This window comes from Electrona antarctica (assembly GCF_951216825.1).
Source record: "Electrona antarctica genome assembly, chromosome: 3".
NCBI classification, from domain to species: domain Eukaryota; kingdom Metazoa; phylum Chordata; class Actinopteri; order Myctophiformes; family Myctophidae; genus Electrona; species Electrona antarctica.
In genome coordinates this window covers 55,949,955-55,970,972 of record NC_136808.1, presented here as the reverse complement: position 1 = coordinate 55,970,972, position 21,018 = coordinate 55,949,955, and the positions used below count along the sequence as shown (strand labels likewise).

Sequence of the window (21,018 nt, the reverse complement as noted above, 5' to 3'; positions counted from 1 at the left end):
TATTCATTTATGTCTAAATGTTGCTATATGACTCTTTAAAATAAAGTTCTTGAACCAGCAAGTGGCAGTGTGCGGGTCTCTCCTCCTTCCTCATAACGTTTGCTGTACTGCCAGGACCTATACGCACCTGCTATAGAACTGAACCGGGTGTGCGGAAGTCATCCCTCGAATAAGCTATATTCGAATTGAAATGTTGAATTATTTTTTACTATTTTTGAATTGGAATCCTGAAAATTTACATTTTTATGTAATTTCAAATGCCTTTTAATTATACGTGTGTTGAAGCAATGAGCTACTAATTTAGACTGAAGTAATTAAAGCGGGTCATGTTTGCATGTTGTGGAATTGTAAACAGCTGAAACCAATATTATATCAGTATCCTGACATTAACCTGAGGGCCACATTAAGTGAAGGTGGGGGCCGCATGTGGCCCCCGGGCCGCAAGTTGCCCACCCCTGGTCTACACCATGGACAGCATCAGACCATAGAGTCTATGGGCTCCATTTTCGTCACCGCTAAACCCCTTATCCCTAAACTTCTTTGCCTTTTTTTACTATTTTGCAAAACATTGTTGAATAGTTAAAATGGCCAGTCTACAACTGGCCATAACTACTAGCTCACAACGTTGAACTATTCAAAAATGTTTTTCAAAATATTAAAAAGGGCAAAGAAGTTTAGGGATAAGGGGTTTAGCGGTGACGAAAATGGAGCCCTATGTCTCATATATTAAACGGCTGTAGGCCTAATATTTACAAAGGACTGTATATACTGTACTACTACTAGTCAGGCATGACAGCATTGTGAACATTATTGCCAAAGATGTGTCACCTATGTTTGATTCCTCTGTTTTTCCTCCTGTGTGAAACCAGAAATGTTTCAATGCAATGACCCAACCGTATTTGCAAATATAACTGCAAATACACCAGATATCATTATAATTGACAGCAGAGAGGTTTTTCTATTGGAAGTTGGCTGTGCTTTTGATTCAAGTTTAGAGGAAGCTTTCCTTACTAAACAAGTCAAATATCAACCATTAGTACTACAGGCCATTATACAAAACAATGTCAGCTCATTTTTTTTATATTTGGCAGCCTGGGCCATGTCCACATAGGCTAGTGGTCAGAGGCTTGAGGATTATGGGGTTGTCCAAGTGTAAGGCAAAGCAGCTTGCAACATACTGTTCAATCTCCTCCATTATAGGCAGTCGGTCTGTTTGGAGAAGGTGCTTTTTGTACCCATGATTTTCTTTCGCCGTGGGTAATATGACAGACTGAAGTGACCAATGTTGGCTGTGAATAACTTCATGCGTTGCCTATATTCTGTACATTAAGGGCTTGTTTGGACTCAAGCACTGAGACACATGATGTTTCCAGTGTGTGCGATATCAGAAGCAACTGAAAATATTTGTGCCCTTGATAATGTATTTATAAATGTGGACTCAAATAATGAAATGTGTGTGTAGTGTGCGTGCGTGTGTGCGTGATAGATGTGAGAACGAGATAATTATGTTACAGTAAATCCCTGACAAACCAGTTTTGCTAAGTGGAGCACAATATATTTTTGTATGTATGTATTTCTTATATAACTGTTGCACACGGTTGCCTGAGCACATCTGCTTTGTGGAACAGAGAGTCAGTTGGCACCATGGCTTCTGGCACTCTGGTGATGCTGGTCCTGATGGCATCACTGGCCAGTGCATCACACTTCTACGGTGGCAGCAGTTCCTTCACTGCCAGGGGAAGAAACCCAGATGGGACGTTCAGGGTGAGTGCACATTTTAACCTGACTATAATAATTCAGTCAATGTTCTAGAGCAGTGGTTTTCAACCCTTTTCATATCAAGGCCCATTATTTATCTATTGGGTATTTGAGCCATGGACCACCTGATGAGATTTAGCCTCTCAGACCTAAAACTTAATATTTTGTTGTCCTTGGACAAGATTATGTCCACAATTCCATGCTGTATTGATGTTGGTACCATAGGAGAGATAACAGGCAAGCATTGATAAAAAAAAAAAAACTATTCTGCATTCTCTAATTGTGTAGACTTCTTGTAAATTACTTAATGCACCTTTGGTTTCATTTTATGCTCTCAAGAGTTAAAGATCTATAAGGGTCCATTTGGTTACCAACTCTCCATCATTTAGCTGGGGACCACCTGGAACCCCCTCAAGGACCACTGGTTGAAAACCTACTGTTCCAGAACTAATATTAATCTGCATGGTTCTGCTTGTCTGGATGATATGCTTCTATTAATGCAAACTAAGACGCAATTTATAGGTAGGCTACATGTTTGGGAATCTATGGGACTTAATTAATACTTATTTAAAATGTTCCATGTAAAGCGGCTGAGTAGAAAAGTGCTATATAAATTATAGGATGTTGAGATGTACAGTATGATCCACCTATAGCAATAATAACCCATTTATCTTCTTTGACACTATTTACAACAATTTATCGATCTATTGTCATCGTTTATTTGTTTAGTGTTTATTTATTAGTTCTGTTTTTGATTAACTCACCTTCTGAGTCCAGTAAAATTGATATGAAATCATAATAAATTATAAATGTTGTGGTAGAACGAACATTTCCTTACAGTCATGTCTCAATCATATTTTCACGGATTTCAGAAATTAATCATATGGACTCAATGGCCATGACCCCGCACGCGCACACACACACACACACACACACACGATTTGATCCAGATTAAAGCTTTTATTTGATTTCTTGATATTATCGGATGTCAAAGCTATCACCAATCCTGTTCAGATTTTGAACAACCCAAATTCCAAATCTGAGCCACTCGGATAGGGATTAAAAGTTTTGAACTTGTTATGCAAGACTTCATAATATTATGACCTTTGGATTTTCTTCCACAGGTGGTGAACCGCTATAGAACAACATTTGATGGAAGTTTTATCAGTCCTCTTCACAATCGTTGTCACAGTGGTAACTGTGGTAACTCATCAGTTACTCACAAAGGCACAATCGACAGTGGCACTAGCGCAGTGAGCCGTCATCGCACGGCATGGACTGAAAGTGAAACGGTGGTAACAACAAATGTCGCAAGTAACAAACCTTTTCAAATAAGGTGAGTTATTTCACCCAAATTATGTATTTTCTTCATGCCTCTTATTTTTGTACCTTCTGTTACGACCCCCCATCTAGGGTAGGGGGAAACAACATAATAATGAGGAGACAGCTTTTACAAAAGATGATTTGTTTTATTATCTCTCCTTTTTTCTTTGGACAGGGATTAATTAAAAAGTGCATAATGGCTTCAGGGTGTCAGTTTACATTATAGAAAACTTGCTACCTAAGAAATAAAATTAACCCTAACTAAAAGTCCCTAACCGTATGAGAAACAAAAATACAATTACTAAACCTAACCTACCGGTAACTAAGAAAAATACAATAAATTAGATCACAAAACAAAAGTGAATAAACACCCTTACGGGATGCACAAAGGACGGTGTAACATTAAATAGGGAAATACAAAAGGACAATAAGTAACAATGGGAAGTTGGACAATAAATAACTGAGGAGCTGAATAAAGACAGAGTGAACAAATGCTAAGGGTCACTTAATGAGAACTCAATGAACCCAAAACAAAATATAACTTACTCAAAGAACCAAAGACAAACTAACTCACAAAACTAACGAACAAAGGCAAACAAAACGGAAAAAGCAACATGGGTGGAGGACAAGCAGGGTGGCGTCTCTGCTGCAGAATTCAGCTGTCATCCTCACAGCAGTCAGGACAGACTGAGCACCTTTATCGAGAGCAGGGCCATTGCCCAGCCAATGAGAACCAGGGCGTGGATGGGAAAGGCGAATGAGGGAGAAGGGGCAGGTCCAGGTGGGACCTGTCAATCTACAGCCACCTGTTCTCAACCCTTCACATTACTCTGTCAATCACCATAGCACTACACTCATTCTCCAACACTCTCCATTCATGACCTTACAGAGAAACACAAAAGGAACAATATATAACACAGGCCACAAGTTATACAAACATATTCCAATTTATCACCCGTATTCCCAAATTAACCAAATACAATAATAACTAGAACTGCACTCTGTCGAGTGCCTACTTGCTTGTTGCACACCATAAATGGCCTACTAGTGCGCAAACAGAGCGTGCAAGTGCTGTAGACCGCTACAAACTTTCAAATCTTAGCCTTAGCCTTGAATTATTAGATTTAGCTATTTGCTACGTACCTTCCAGCTTGCCTATGTCTATGTCTACCGGTATGTATATGTAATTTCTGAAACACGTCATCGTTACGTCACCATCGATAACCAATTATACCCTGGCATTGGTACATATATTCATCACGTCATATGCTCATATGTCCATATATGTGTACATGTCTATATGTATGTATATGTAGCTTTCTGAGTGGTTGGTGGTATAATGTGATCAGCTGGGTGGTTTGATGCGTACAGTATGTCGGGGCCAGCACATGTTATGACGTCATATGCTGGCACCAAGCTGACCGTGCAGGTATGTTTTCCGTCACGCTACGAAGCATGTGTCTATGACGTGATGAAGATATGTACCAATGTCCCTTAGAATGCATGTGATATGATGTCATACGGACATACGGAAGCTGACCATGCAGGTATGCTTTCTGTGAATCGTGATGAAGATTATGTACCAACGCCAGGGTATAATTGGTTGACGATGGTGACGTAATGATGATATGTTTCAGTGTCAGGGACATACGCACATAGCACCTGACTGATAACATTACTTGCACGCTCTGCTTGCGCAAGTAACTAGAACTGCACTCTGTCGAGTGCCTAGCCTACTACTTTTGGAGGTAAAAAAATAGTATTTTGAAGTATGGCAAAAGCTTCTATCTATAAAAGAAATACAGTCCCATCGATCCACTTGTAGTTTCTCAAAGAAAAATAAAACATGGATATCAGATGAAAGAAAAAAGTATATTAGTTGAAACAAATATCACATTTCTCACAGCGGTAATTTCCATTCTTAAGGTCAACAATCTTGTCCTTGCAGTCCTCATGGGGACATTCCTGGTATATGCACCTTTCCTTACGAATGTCCATGATTGTTGCCACGCTCCTAGAATAACCCACCCCATCTGCTTTGATTGTCACTATGGGCTGATCAGAGTCACACAGCACTGTTTGAACATCCTGTATGTTATTGTAGGCCATCTTCCAATTAGATTCTATTATATTTAAGTATCTTCTTTGGGTTTATCTGTTAGACTGAAAAAAAATATTCCTTATTTGACAACTCTTGAATGAACCTTGAACCTTTTGAACCTTGTAAATGATCGTAATTCATTTTAAACGGTTACGTAATTAATAACAACCAATTAAGGTCGTTTTATGTGTATGCCGTGGCTGCGTATGACGCAGATGGTGATTTAATAATGATATGTTTCAGTGTCGGGTGGATTAAAGGTAATGTCCCTATGTATACATGTACAGTATGTAATCTGAAACCAATGCCATATCAAGCACAAATTAATCATTACGTCATACGCAGCCACGGACATACGCATCGGAGCACCGGACAGACAACATTACTTGCACATTCTGCTTGCGCAAGTAAGTTGATTAGCAGTATACTGTGGTTACTTGGGTCGTTTGATGCATATGTCCCGTAGCAGCATATGGCGTGATGAAGATATGTACCAATGCCAGGGTATAACTGGCTCTCGATGGTGACGTAATAAAGATATGTTTCAGTGTCAGGTGGATTAAAGGAAATGCCTCTATGTATATATGTATATGTAATTTGTAAATTGATTAGCAGTATACTGTGGTTACTTGGGTCATTTGATGCATATGTCCCGTAGCAGCATATGACGTGATGAAGATATGTACCAATGCCAGGGTATAACTGGCTCTCGATGGTGACGTAATAATGATATGTTTCAGTGTCGGGTGGATTAAAGGTAATGCCCCTATGTATACATGTATGTAATCTGACACCAATGCCATATCAAGCACAAATTAAGCATTACGTCATGCGCTGCCACGGGACATACGCATCGGAGCACCGGACAGACAACATTACTTGCACGCTTTGCTTGCACAAGTAATTACAATAATCAGAAGGACAGCAGTAATTACAATAATCAGAAGGACAGCAGTCCGTAACACCTTCATTGTTTCCATATACCAGGTATGCCAGCTGCTGTTGGATTGCCCATAGTTCATGGTCACTACTGACTGAAGTGGATCTGGGAACAAGGTCTGATACTGGAAAACCAAACAGCTCTCCAGATATTACCATTCTATCATTCCTGCGGTAAGGTTTTACTATACAATTACACCCTATATCTAACAGTACCATTCTATCATTCCTGCGGTAAGGTTTTACTATACAATTACACCCTATATCTAACAGTACCATTCTGTCATTCCTATGATAAGTCTATATGGTACAGTATATGGCAAATGCCATACACTAATCTCTGGTCATCAGCTTAAATTAATATTATAATTTTGGATGTATACATAGCTGTCAGAATATTGACACATTTTGACTAACAACTGTAACTGAAGCCTAGTTTAGTAGGCTATTAGTGCAGGCCAAAAGCAGAGCCATGGATTTTTCCACCATTACCAGCAAATCCAACCCTGTCTAACATAATTTATTGGGATCTTTTCACCTGTTGTACGCTGCTGTGTACTTTTGTGACACCATTATTTCAGTGTGTGAAGGTCTTCTATTTTTTGTGTTTTTAAAATACATCTCATTGTATATTATTATTCCCCAGTAGCCATGAACTGATGATATGATGTATTATGTATTAGGGTAGACTACCATATGTGAAACATCTTCCAATTTTGTGTTAAATTACCAATTGTTATAAAGATTTGTATTTAGAAATGTTTAGAAAATGTTTATTTGCTTATTTATTTTGCAATCGACTCATTACAGAGCTGATTAATTCACTCTCTGTCCTCCTTGTTAATGTTTGTGTTAGAGTTCCTGTGAACTGCCCAAGGTCATACAACCTGATGACCTTTGACCCTGATGGCGACCAGGTTCGATGCAGATATGGTACTGCTCATACTGTTGAGTGTGGCCACTGCACTCAACCCTCAGGCTTTCACCTGGATCAGGTACTGTAGGTTGAGTAATTTCTATTTCATAGTTCATACTAAGATGTACTGAGATTCCTTACCAAGAAATGTCTTGGTGTCTATTTTGTCTGTCCTGATGAAGGTCTAATCGACTGAAACGTCGACCCAATAAAGAGCAACATTTTGGCAATTTTCTGATTTTCTTTGTTTTTCAAAGATACCCTTTTTTGGTGTCTACTAACACATTTCTTGAAATTGAAATGCATCACCCCTATGGGAATCAGTCACAGCTGCTGGAATTTGGTTTATTTCAATGTCTTGAATGCTCCGAGATACTGCTCCACCAATGCCAAACGCCTCAAGGTCGCCTGGAGGTCTGTCAGTAAGTTGTTTCTACTGCACTGGAGGTCTGTCAGTAGGTTGTTTCTACTGGAGGTCTGTCAGTAAGTTGTTTCTACTGGAGGTCTGTCAGTACGTTGTTTCTACACAACATCAAATAAAACAATCGTAATACAATAGCAACAATGGAAGCACATAACAATCAATAGAGGGTTTATTTGTCTCTAACTCACAGGTACAAGCAGCAAAATGTTGGTTGGAAATGTTTATTATTTTTATTTATTGTATTTAACCAGTGAAAACACATTGAGACTGAATCTCTTTTACAAGTGAGAACTGGCCAAGGAGCAGAACAACAATTACACTTCAAATAACTTTGTACATGTCAAATGACAGAACAGCCAATAATACATCCATGATACACCTCAATGTACCTATAAAATATATAGCAGTAGTACACTGAGGGCGATGTCGCGTGCGCACGCATCCGCCTGGGTGACGGCAGACTGTTGGGCGAGCGCTTTCACTTTGGCATGTGCCCTGTTGATCTGACCGATCAACACATGGAATGAAGGTTGTATTGGCCATTAACACTTTGATTGCTACAAGATCTCGACAGGCCTATTTGGATGTTGCTACCGTTTAACATTGCACAAAGGCCTTGTTCGGGGGCCCACAGCAAAATGTTCTCTTATAGCGAGAATCACACGCATACATCAAAAGAAAGCTGAACTTGTCCACTTCAATTTAAAAAATACATTTTGATTTTACCATGTTCCATTCTGGAGATATTGACCTTTTTGCAACACCTGCATTTGCCTGGAAGTGGTTATCTTGAACAGCGAGCAGAGTTATGGATGGTTTAAAGTCAGAGACATTGACAGGCAGATATAAAATTGAACCCAATAAATATCCTATACATCCTATACACCGAATGAAAGCCCTGAATAGTAAACATTGATCCCATGTACAGTTAGACAGTAATTGGTTATTGAATGCAGCTTGTGCCCACCAGATAACTTCAGAGAAGACATGGACGTGAACTCCTCAATATTCACAAAATAAGGCCTATAGCGACATATAAATACTATATACCGTATGAAACAGAAGACTCTCTGCTTTCATAAGAAAAAAACTTCTACTGTAGTAATAATAAAAATCACACCCATGTGAAGTGAGTGGTGCAACTCTGTCCCATATTCTGTTCTCTGCTTATTCAATACAGGTCGCTATATACGGACTGAGGCAGAAAGTCATGTAAACCTTTTATTTACAGTTTGGTCTGTAAACTTCTACTGTAATAATAAAAATCACACCCCTGTGAAGTGAGCGTTGCAACTGTTCTGTACTTATTCACTACAGCTCGCTATATACGGACTGAGGCAGAAAGTCATGTAAACCTTTTATTTACTCTCTACAGTTGCACCGCGCAACTGTAGAGAACAGTTGCACCGCTCACTTCACAGGGGTGTGATTTTTATTATTACAGTAGAAGTTTACAGACCAAACTGTAAATAAAAGGTTTACATGACTTTCTGCCTCAGTCCGTATATAGCGAGCTGTAGTGAATAAGTACAGAACAGTTGCAACGCTCACTTCACAGGGGTGTGATTTTTATTATTACAGTAGAAGTTTACAGACCAAACTGTAAATAAAAGGTTTACATGACTTTCTGCCTCAGTCCGTATATAGCGACCTGTATTGAATAAGCAGAGAACAGAATATGGGACAGAGTTGCACCACTCACTTCACATGGGTGTGATTTTTATTATTACTACAGTAGAAGTTTTTTTGAGTGGTGTAAACCACTCCTACAACTGGCTTTTGTGTGCATAAAAAAATGACCATGGTTGCTATGTTCAAAATAATTTCTGACGTAATTAAATCACACCCGGGTGAACTGGATGACCGTAGCAACCGTGGTCATTTTCTCTGCGCAAAAAAAGCCAGTTGTGAAATCACATCCGGGTGTGATACATACATTTATCAAAAATGATAGCTTTTTTTACTTAACATATTTTGTGTGATTTCATTACGTCAGACATTACGTCAGACCACAGTTGATCATGCTATATAAAACCTTACACCACTCAGTTCACACGGGTGTGATTTTTTTCTTATGAAAGCAGAGAGTCTTCTGTTTCATACGGTATATAGTATTTATATGTCGCTATAGGCCTTATTTTGTGAATATTGAGTTCGGGTCCATGTCTTCTCTGCAGTTATATCTGGTGGGCGCAATGTGCATCCACCCAGTAACCAATTTATGACAGACTGTACATGGGATCAATGTTTACTCTTTTCCTCGTAAAAGTACACATTCAGGGCTTTCATTCGGTGTATAGGATGTATAGCATATTTATTGTGTTTATTGTTATATCTGCCTGTCAATGTCTGACTATAAACCTTCATAACTATGCTTTCTTTTTGATGATGATGATGATTGCCGCCTCGCCTAATCTATCTCACTGCTTTCATTGTTTTGATCGCAGTAACATTGGGGGGGGGGGGGGGGGGGGTCATGGGCACATTGGGCAGCAAAAGTCTTGATCCGTACGGCTATAAAAAGTCCCATTCCACCGTTCGGTTCAGAACTATAGTATAACGGTGAGACGCGTTGTCATCAGCTGATTTTGTTTTTCAAGCTAGTGTAGGGGAACATGCCTGGGCATGCTAGCCTGGCACGGCCAGACTCATAGCGAGGGTTCACTGATGTTTCCTCCGGGGAAGAATCTTCAGTGAATCCCCGCTATGAGGCTGGCCAAGCCAGGCTATGGGCATGCAGCTTGGGGGCGATGGAGGGAAAAAAAAGCGTCACCCGGCTGTGATGTCGACGAGAAGGAAAAAATGACTTCCACAGATGACAACACCACGGTTTAGGTCGCGGAAAAGTTCGTTATACATTACACCCGGGTCGATTACGTCCCCGACGCGTTCATTGCGGTCTTATCACTACAATTATAATGAATAAAAAAGCGTTACAATCACACGTCTGAGCGATCTCCGATTATGACGGCTCTGCATGGCGATACGTGATCCACCAACGGTAGACTGTCTGTTGTCATGGCGGCCCCTCGATACTGTGGTTCGTTTGTTAGTTCGTAGTATTGTAGGCTCGGGGATCGTTTGGTCGCTACAGTATGAAGAAGTAAACATGCATCTGTCCATGTGTGTTGCCGATCTGGTGCAGAATCTGCAGATCATGTGTTAGGCAGCGTAACAGCGTTCCGTATGTTTTTTTCCGAGACATGAGCCCCCATCTCGCAAGGCTCTCCTCCTGCAGGAGAAACAGGAGGGGAGGGGGGAATCGAGTATAAAAGCCAATAGGTGGAGGAAAGCCTGGTGAGGCGAGGTTAGGTGAAATTTGATTCTTTTCACACACGGGCTACATCGGCATGGGCGCAGCCATTCTACACTGGTTTATACACGTAAAGCGGTCCGCCCTCCTGTTTTCAGGAGGGGAGGGGTTTTTTTTTTTTTGGTTTTTTTTTCTGATCACGTGAGCGGGACTAAGCAGCAATGATAGGGCGATGGTTCTTCATTGTCCGGGTGGGTAAAAAGATGAATGAAAGTATGCTATAAAAAAGTGATTGAAACGTATTGATACGTGATCCGCACCCGACGTTTGATTAATTGATAACGTATTGATACGCGATTCGCGTCGGCTGTGTTAAGGCCGGGCCTTAATTTTAGAGCCTGTTGAGAACTCTAGTTTTCGCCGTCTGTTGAATGGACAGGTATCAGTCAAAAGGGAGACATCGAAGAGGAAGGACGGGTGGGGAGGATCAACATATGGAATGTCAGAACAGGCCTGCTACATATATGGAGATCTAAGGGTTTGAGGTCAGATGTAGAGTTGCTGGCCGGCTCCATATATGCAGATCTAGGTGATGATCCAGCCTTCTCCAAGCATGGTTATCCAGGGTTAGATGAGGTCAGTGTCGTGATCTTCATATGTGGAGACGGCCATATACGTGTCACGAGGCGTGATGTCACGAGGCGTGACCGTGTATGGAGGAGTGATGTCACGAGGCGTGACCATATATGACTGACGGGTTTTGCAGGTTTTCATAGTAATCTGCAATCTATCAGTAACAGAGCGCAAAATTGTGCACAGAGCAAATGTACAAAATAAGCAGAAATAATACATATAGGCCTAGGCCTATACCAAGGCTAGTACACATTCCAACCTGCATGTGCAGGTGTTGGACTGTACATCTAAGATGATCCCTTTGAAACTGCCAACTGGAAATGTTATTCTCAACATTCTGTATCTATCTAATCCTTTTTTGTACCCATAAGGGTCCAGTATCAATCATTCAACTGGGAAACCCAACCCCCTCTAAGACCCTTTGCGGTCCACAGACCCCACATTTAGAACCATTATTGTACTGCACTATAGTGTACGCAGGCCGGCAAGATGACCAACTTGTTAAAACATGAAGATATCTCCTACCACTCATCATGAACAGAAATGCCAAACGTTTACAAATGTCATCTCCTTTGTCCTTTTAGGATTCTTGCACATTGCACTATGGCGCCTCTTCACACACTGGCATCCGTTCAGTTGAGTTGGTGGTCGAGGATTTTCCAAGACGACACATTACTCTGGCCTACACGGATGGATCTCAGTCCATCAGGTCTCCGCTGCAGTCGAGGGCAGGGAGGAGACTCAGGCGTTCCTTCCGAACTTGGGGGAGACAAACAACTGCTCCACCTTCAACAACGACCACCCCAACTCCAACTACTTGGAACCCTTGGGGGTGGTGGAGTTCCACTGCTCCACCTTCAACAACGACGACAACTCCACCTCCAACTACTTGGAACCCTTGGTGGTGGAGACAATCCACTGCTACACCTGCTGAAACGACCACCCCAACTCCAACTACTGGGAACCCTTGGTGGTGGAGACAATCCACTGCTACACCTGCTGAAACGACCACCCCAACTCCAACTACTGGGAACCCTTGGTGGTGGAGACAAACAACTGCTCCACCTTCAACAACGACCACCCCAACTCCAACTACTTGGAACCCTTGGGGGTGGTGGAGTTCCACTGCTCCACCTTCAACAATGACGACAACTCCACCTCCAACTACTTTGAACCCTTGGTGGTGGAGACAATCCACTGCTACACCTGTAGAAACGACCACCCCAACTCCAACTACTGGGAACCCTTGGTGGTGGAGACAATCCACTGCTACACCTGTAGAAACGACCACCCCAACTCCAACTACTGGGAACCCTTGGTGGTGGAGACAAACAACTGCTCCACCTTCAACAACGACCACCCCAACTCCAACTACTTGGAACCCTTGGGGGTGGTGGAGTTCCACTGCTCCACCTTCAACAACGACGACAACTCCACCTCCAACTACTTTGAACCCTTGGTGGTGGAGGCAAACCACTGCTACACCTTCAACAACGACCACAACTCCTCCAACTACTTGGAACCCTTGGGGGTGGTGGAGTTCCACTGCTCCCACTGCAGCAACTATCAACCCACCCACTGCTCCAACCACTACACCACCCACCAGCACAACCAGAGCTACAACCACTGTTCCCCGCAGGCCCCATACAACCACCAGACCAGTGACTCTCCCCGCAGTCACGTCTCCTCTCAGCAAACTTCCTTTACATTTCTCTTTCCTTGGTAAGTCAACACTATGCATGCGTAATATGTGACTTTTGTGCATGATTGGAATGTTCCCCAGACCCCAGTGAATATCACCTGGGGGCATGGCCGTTGAGGAGAGCTGCTGGAAAACAGAAAGATGAGTCCACTGTCTGGTGCTAACGTCACAAACCTGGACCGCTTAGCATTGATTGATTGATTGAATTTAAAACAAATATATTTTATGGCCCGGGACGGCTACTGTGTAGCCATCTGGGCACGCCGGTAATCCCTGACAGCGTGTCGCGGGTTTGACTCCCGATCAGACTCCTGTCAGAGTCAGACTACTGTGTAGTGTACTGTGTAGTGTAGTGTGTAGTGTGTAGTGTGTACCTACAGTATTACACCCCTAAAAAAAAACGGAACTTTGAACATTCAGTGGATTGTCTGTGTCCTGGCGTTTTGTGAACATTAGGCTCAGAAAAGTGCTATGATTGGCCCCTGGTCTTTGATATCAAAGTCCCCTCTCCTCACAAAAACTTGTTTCCATTGTGGTCAAAGGTTAGTGATACCAGCTCAATTTATCCCTCATTAGTAATAGCTATCATGTTACTGTCGAGGGTCACAAATGATTTTCATTTCAATTGCAGTTGATCCATCAGCTCCATCGTGTGTAGAGGGAGAATATTTACCAAGGCTGCTGCATCCAACACCCAGGGACGGAGAGCAACTCCAAGCTGAAGTCAACAAAGAGTCAGAGATCAGAGTCAAAGCACAAGCCACACGCTCCACGTAAGACAAACGTGGAACGAAAGTGCGTTTATGACAAAAATGTTAAGCATGCGAGATGAAATCTGTTCATTTTTTTTATACAGAGTCTATGATATGGTCTTCAGTGGACCGTTGAATGTCACTAAGAACAGGACCACACGAGACGAGTTTGTCCTCAGATGGACTCCTGTTCCCGATGACGTGGGACAACACTTCCCCATTTGCTTTGTTGTTGAGGCATCGTATGGGTAAGCCTCACATTCGTTCATTCCAAGGCTATACAGATTCTCTGGGAGGGGAGTTGAGTTGACTTAATGCGCAGTTAGTTCAACTCCAGAGCGTGCCTGTTCAGGGGACTAGTAGTCACATGCACTCTTTACCTGATCAGAGCGGCTATTTAATCTTCTCTGCCTATCTGCTCATTCCTGGCTAATAATAATAATAATAAAGCCTCTTTATTTATATAGCACCTTTCAAAACAGCGTTAGCTTCTCTCCTGCATGTAGTTTTGCAAATCCCACTGCATCCACCTGTATAGGTGGCAGGGACTTAATTAATTCCCTGCCACCTTTGAACCACGTCCATTTGAGCCACGGACCACCATTGAATTTGATGACATTTTACATCTTTCAACTATATGACCGCGAGGCAGCCTACTGATCATTCTCACCAGGTTTCATCCGTTCTCAAAACATTTGGCTAAGAGGCAGACCTTGACCTTGAACACACATCTGTTGTTTGTCACTCATTTCAGGTCTCTCATCTATCAATCTGAGATGAGGTGTGTTGTTGTGCAGGTGGTACCGGGACAAGGTGAGTCTCGTTGATATCCACCAAACAAAATCACGTTTGTGTGAAGTGAGGGGCCGCAGGGGCCCCTGGTAATGTCGGTTTAAAGTGCTCTAAACAAACAAAATAAATCCATAGACTTGGCTGCCATATGACATAATTCCGAAAGCCAGACATTGGAGGGGATAGTGCCCCTCAATAACATTATGTAGGTCGTAACCACCATTTTTGCATACACTGTATTTTTGATAGGTGCAACAGAACAAATGTATTTATTTGTTTATTTACAATTTATTTCAGTGATAGCCAATGTGATTTGCAATGAAACAGCCATGACAGTAGAGGTGGAAAAAGCCTCATTCAAGGGAGACGTAGGTCATCTACGACTTAATGAAGCAGGCAACGTAGCCCAGAGCCATCTAATAGAAGAGTTACGATACTGAGGGGGCAGAAACCGCACGCATGCCAACCGAGTTGGCATGCGTGCAACATGCCAACTGTTTTAAAGTATTGTAGTAACAATTAAAGTCTCTGTAATGTTTATGTTGTACGATTACTACAATACAATCTAAAATAAAGGGATTTAAGATCATTAAAGCTGGGTTTGTTGCCTGCGTCCAATGCATTTCTGCCTACTTCCGGTCCAGGACTTGTCCCTAGTTGTTGTCCCCATTCTCAATAGAAGCCTATGTAGGAGAGCCGCCATTGGACTGGCCCCATGAAGTGAACGGAGTTTGCATAACTCTGTCTTACTCTATGGCTCTGGGTTAGACTAAGTGGGCTAGTTCATGAGACAGTGACAGTTAAAGTTTGAACCAGGGTCAACCACGTCTTTCTGATCTACCAGGTGATGATCAGATAATCATAATTTTTGATTCCTGAAGAAGATCTCAGTGATCGAAACGTTGAATTTAATAAACCAGTGGAGCTGGAGTTATTCCTTACCAGTGTTGCGGTCTCTATTTATTTATCTTGTACTGCCATTTGTCCACCTGGGCTAGAGTGGATCATGTGCATGCTCTATTACCTTTGTCAGATTATCATCATTATCATTATAATGTGGCATAACTGTAGGAATAGGCCTACAGCAAGTGTTAAATGTGTCACTTTCCACGTTTCCAGACACCTGCACTGTTGAATGCAGTGCCACCACAATAAAAGTGGCAGTGGAGAAGTCCTACTCCATCCGACGCAATGAGGCACAATTACACCTGAGAGACGTCAATGATCCTGCCTGCAAACTGACAACCCTCTCCAATCGCACCCACCTGGTGGCCGTCATGTCCCTCAACACCTGTGGAACCACGCTAGAGGTACGTATGACTATGTTTAGTTAAACTGATTCAGGGCCCCTCCCTCCAAGAAAATCATTTGCATTATTTCTTTTTGCCAATCAGTTAATATTGAATAAGCAGCACGGACCAAAAACATAACAGTGCAATTAGTACTATACAAATAAATTACATATTCAAATTGTAATACTGTCTGTGATAACACACTTTGACAAATTTGTGAAAGATTTGGTAACAGTGAAAATAGTACATTTAGACTACAAGCTGAGCTTGATATTTGTGAAGGTTTTTTAAATGATAAAATAGGTTAACATTTTGACGCTGTTCTGTGCTACTTTTGTATTAATTTAAATGTTTTTTTGATTGATTGATTGATTATTTTATTAGACCATAACAAATGCAAAACAGTAGGCCTACATGGTACAGTCAAAGCACATTGATCCAATGCGGTCTCCTTGCGGTCTTGTTTCCATTCGGGTCCCATGCATTCATGTTACTGGCTGAGGGTTTCAGGCTTTGATTTGAAGTCTGCATGGGGCTTTTAGCAGTGCAACTAATTCATTTCAAAAGCATGCTCTTGACATTAACCTCTTTTAATCTCTTGCACTGCAGGAGGATGGCGACAACCTTATCTTCAAGAATGCGATCACATCTGCCGACCCCACTGAAGTTATTACCAGAGACCTTATTGAGATTGAGTTTTCATGTGTCTTTCCCAAACATTACAATCTGACGCTGGGATACCGGCACAAAAACCCATATGCATTTACAGAGAAAGGTTTTGGTACCTTTGGGTTTCAATTTGAATTCTTTGAGAGCGAGCGTTTCAGGCAGCAGAAGCATGACAGCACATATCCAGTGGAGGTGTACCTCAAACAGATGATCTACATGGAGATCCAGGCGACCACTGACATCCCCAATACAGAACTCTTTGTGGAGACCTGCAAGGCCACGCCCTATGACAACCCAAACTCTCGCATTGTCTACACCATCATTGAAAATGGGTAATTTATCATGCGCCAAATCACCGACAGTAGTTCTAGTCAAGCTTGATTCATACATTATACTTTTGCACACCGGTGTGACACAACCATGAATAAACCAGGCTTGTTTGGCCAAGATTCCCACAGCATTGCAGCCAACAAACAGATGCACTGTCAGCAGTGGCATTGTGCCAAGTTCAAGGCAACGCCCTATGGCAAAATCTCGCACTAACTACCACTGATATTCACTTTGTGACATTATATAACACAGTATAGTCTCAATACTATAAATAAACTAGTACTGTGTTTTATTGTTTCCTGTTCAGGTGTGTAAGAGACAACACAGTGCAAATCTACGATGGGCCCAAGTCTCAGTTCAGATTTGGAATTGAGGCTTTTGAATTCATTGGATCTCATGATGAGGTAATTGCTCTGACTTGGAATGCTACAGAGAGTCTGTATAATTCCAGTTGCAAATACCTAAGAAGCTGTCATCTGCTCTTCAGGGTAGGCAGGGCCAGCCGAGGGGCAAGTGGAAAAATACAAGCTACTAAAGAAATAGCAGATCTACAAGCTTGTAGCTCGGCACCGGGTACAGCGCTACGAGCTTGTAGATTTGCTATTTTTTATCTTGAAAATGTGGCGCAAATCTTTAAATGTATGCTTTCACAGTGAACGTTTTTAACACTTTGCTTCTGGGAGGTCCCTGGAACAAAGGAACAAAAAATACAGATAATTCTGTATTCTAGTATGTGATGAATAGAACCAGGTCTTTGTGTACATATAGGTGTATATCTTTGTGTGCATATAGGTGTATATCTTTGTGTGCATATAGGTGTACATATAGGTGTATATCTTTGTGTGCATATAGGTGTACATATAGGTGTATATCTCTGTGTGCATATCTTTGTGTACATATAGGTGTATATCTTTGTGTGCATATAGGTGTACATATAGGTGTATATCTTTGTGTGCATATAGGTGTACATATAGACCATATATTTGTGTGCATATAGGTGTACATCAACTGCGACGTCATTCTGTGTGAGACGGGGAGTCCTGGGACCAGGTGCTCTCAAGGATGCATTAACTCCAATCACCGCCACAGAAGAGATGCTGCTGCTCAAACGGCTCTGCACTCCATTTCCCAGGGACCTTTGCGCCTGATCACAGCTGCTGACAGCCCAGGTACAGTAAGACACAGTTTGAATGTTTGTGTGTGTGTGTGTGTGTGTGTGTGTGTGTGTGTGTGTGTGTGTGTGTGTGTGTGTGTGTGTGTGACGTGTGTGTGTGTGTGTGTGTGTGTGTGTGTGTGTGTGTGTGCGCGCGTACGTGCGTGCATGCGCCTGCGGCTGTGTGCGTGTGTGTGTGTACCGTGTGCATAAATGACTGTGTGGTTGAGTCATTCATTATGTACTTTTTGACTGACACCTCAATTAGCTGGATCCAAGTTCCAAAGTATCTAATTTACAATACAGTATTGTTTCTAGTGCTACCTGTCTTAGTGTACCTGTCCCTCCTGTTCAACAACAAAAAAATAAAATGAATTTGTTCTCCTTCTATGCCACAAAAATGTGGAACGTCAAAGAGCACCTATGGGTGGCTGCTATTTGACACTGGCCTGAGTAAAAAGTCAAAGACCCCTTTACTGGCTCAGAGATGCCTCCAAGGCAGGCATAGCCGCATAACCCCCTCTACTCCCACCTCTTATCTAAGCCCCAACCACCAATCGAACCTGGACTTCTTTTAGAACCCATTTCCTTCCATCATTTAACAGAGCAAGCATGAGAACTCCTTCCATTAGACGTCATTTCAATCACTCTGTAAAAAAGATGTTTTTGGCTATACAGGCCCCTCTATGCTCAACATCATTAACCTACTTGAATTGAAATCCTGAATAATTTGTTGCTAATTTTGAATTATAACTTTTCATGAATGGATTACAGAATCCATTCATGAAAAGTATAATTTTGATTTAATTTCAAATGCATTAGTTATACTTATGTTAACTTTATGAACCTAAATTCAAATACCTTGGACGTACAAAATAATACAATATATATATATTTTAATACTAGTCATTAAGCTACTAATATAGACGCAGGTCGTGTTTGCATGTTTGGAATTGTAACAGCTGAAATCAATAGTATTATCAGTATTACGATATTAACCTGCAGGCCGCATTAAGTGACGGTGGGCGCCGCATGTACGTGGCCCACGGGCCGCGTATGCTGTAGCTCTGCATGGTCAGTCACTGACCATGCAGGGGACTGACCGTCAGTCCCCGGAATACTTAACTGCCACATGTGCCCAGGGCCTATAGAGCGTCGCAGTCCCGCCCCTACCATGGACCAGGAAATTAATCCCAATGCATTTTTCCCATAGACATTTGCAAAAGTATTTATTTAAAGACGGTTACGCCATGGACAAAGCCAACTCGAGTCGTGACAACTCATGACAACACAAACAATATTTTGGACCAAACAAATAATAATAAAATAAATGTTGTAACCTGCCGTTTTTTTCTTCTTTCTAATTATTTTTTCGGCCCCAAAAATTATGTTTGTTGTCATGATTTGTCACGACTCGAGTTGGCTTTTTCCGCAGCGTAACCGTCTTTAAATAAATACTTTCTGAAATGTCTATGAGGAAAATGAACGGAGAATCATTTCCTGGTCCATGGTAGGGGGCGGGACTGCGACGCTCTATAAGGTCTGCTGCACAGGCCAGGGTCTGTTCCTAACCATGTTCCCCACACTAAACAAAAAAAACTAAAGGTGACAATAAAGCCTTTCAGCCTCATCCACAATGGGAGCTGCAGCCTCTGTGGACATTTTTAAGAAGAACCAATTATTTAAACAAGCATTTGCGGATGTTACATGATTCCATGCTTGTGTTGTTATATCTGCTGTCCTGCTTGCTTGAGATGAATTTGTTTTGTTTCTGTTTTTAATCTCATTGTATGTTAGTAAGGCACTTTGGGCAGTATTATGCGTGTCTTAAGTACCAGGTCTTATTACTTAACTTAAGACCTGGAGGCGTGATCAATGCCATTTGGCTATTCTGAGTGGCCAAACAGCATTGACCACGCCTCCAGGTCATAAGTTAAGTAATAAGACCTGGTACTTAAGACACGCATAATACTGCCCTTTGTGTTTAAGTGCTATATTTATAAACCAAATGTAACTTGCTTGTTGTTTCCTGTTATTTTACTTACTGTTTAGCTTCTGGTCCGAGCAGCAACCTGATTATGAACGTGGTCTTCATCGTTGGCTGTGTTCTGGTGTGTGGAGTGGTGATCTACCGTTCCAGGAGGTCCAAAGTCCACTACCAACCAATACCAACCTCTGACTTCAAATGAGGACAGAAAATCCATCTTCATAGCTTTCTGAATCTTTCATTCAGATCATTAGATGATGGGACATATAATTATAATCATAAAAATCCCAATAATGCTGTTATTATAACTGTTCTATTTTATGCTGAAAATATTTACTCTCTTTTCTTTGGTATATTTGGGTTTCATCATTGATACACTTGCATAGGCCTACGCATAGTGTATATTCAGTGTATAATTGAACGTAGCCTGCCTGTTGGCTGCCAACGCTTGCACACATGCACGCGCGCACACACATGTAATATTTGATCTTTTGTAGATGAATGCATAACTGTATTGGAAGTGCAAACTGAGACCAATGCACCGCAGCCAAACACAGCCAGATGAACAGAATGTACATAATTGATGCAGATTATTATTACTCAGCAGCATGACAATGGAAACATTCCTCCTGATAATAGAAGTTTAAGACCTATACTGTTTGTTCAGTCATCCATGCAAGATCAAGTTTCACAGCATTTAATTGCCTTGTTGAATTGTGCTATACATATAAAATTGTCATGCCTTCCCACAGAGACAATGTTGATATTGTTGTTTTTTTACTTCTACTTCTACTACTACTAGTCTACTTGTCTGCGGTCACTGTGTTCATAGTTTTTATTTTCTCCACCAGGCCGAAGGCATGGGGAGGACTTTTGCACTCCGTCCGTGTGTGTACTGCAGGGTTCCCCAATTAATTTTCCTCAAGGGCCATATTTTGACTAGGGTACCAGGCTGGGGGCCGAGTCCGCACGCGCGAGGTCGAGGTCTTGCCCT

General features: G+C 41.8%; 1 protein-coding gene across 1 annotated transcript; it reads left to right on the top strand.

Moving 5' to 3' along the window:
• The first annotated feature begins 1,606 nt into the window (after positions 1-1,606).
• On the top strand, positions 1,607-20,768 carry LOC306919868 (uncharacterized protein). The gene is made up of 14 exons (XM_079496417.1): positions 1,607-1,764; positions 2,883-3,094; positions 6,170-6,295; positions 6,978-7,116; positions 11,932-12,126; positions 12,396-13,023; positions 13,681-13,822; positions 13,906-14,049; positions 14,556-14,614; positions 14,891-14,994; positions 16,582-16,886; positions 17,192-17,288; positions 17,882-18,053; positions 20,090-20,768. The coding sequence occupies exons 1-14, from the start codon at positions 1,645-1,647 to the stop codon at positions 20,224-20,226; spliced, it is 2,580 nt and encodes an 859-aa protein (XP_079352543.1). The 5' UTR covers positions 1,607-1,644; the 3' UTR covers positions 20,227-20,768.
• The last annotated feature ends 250 nt before the right edge of the window (positions 20,769-21,018 follow it).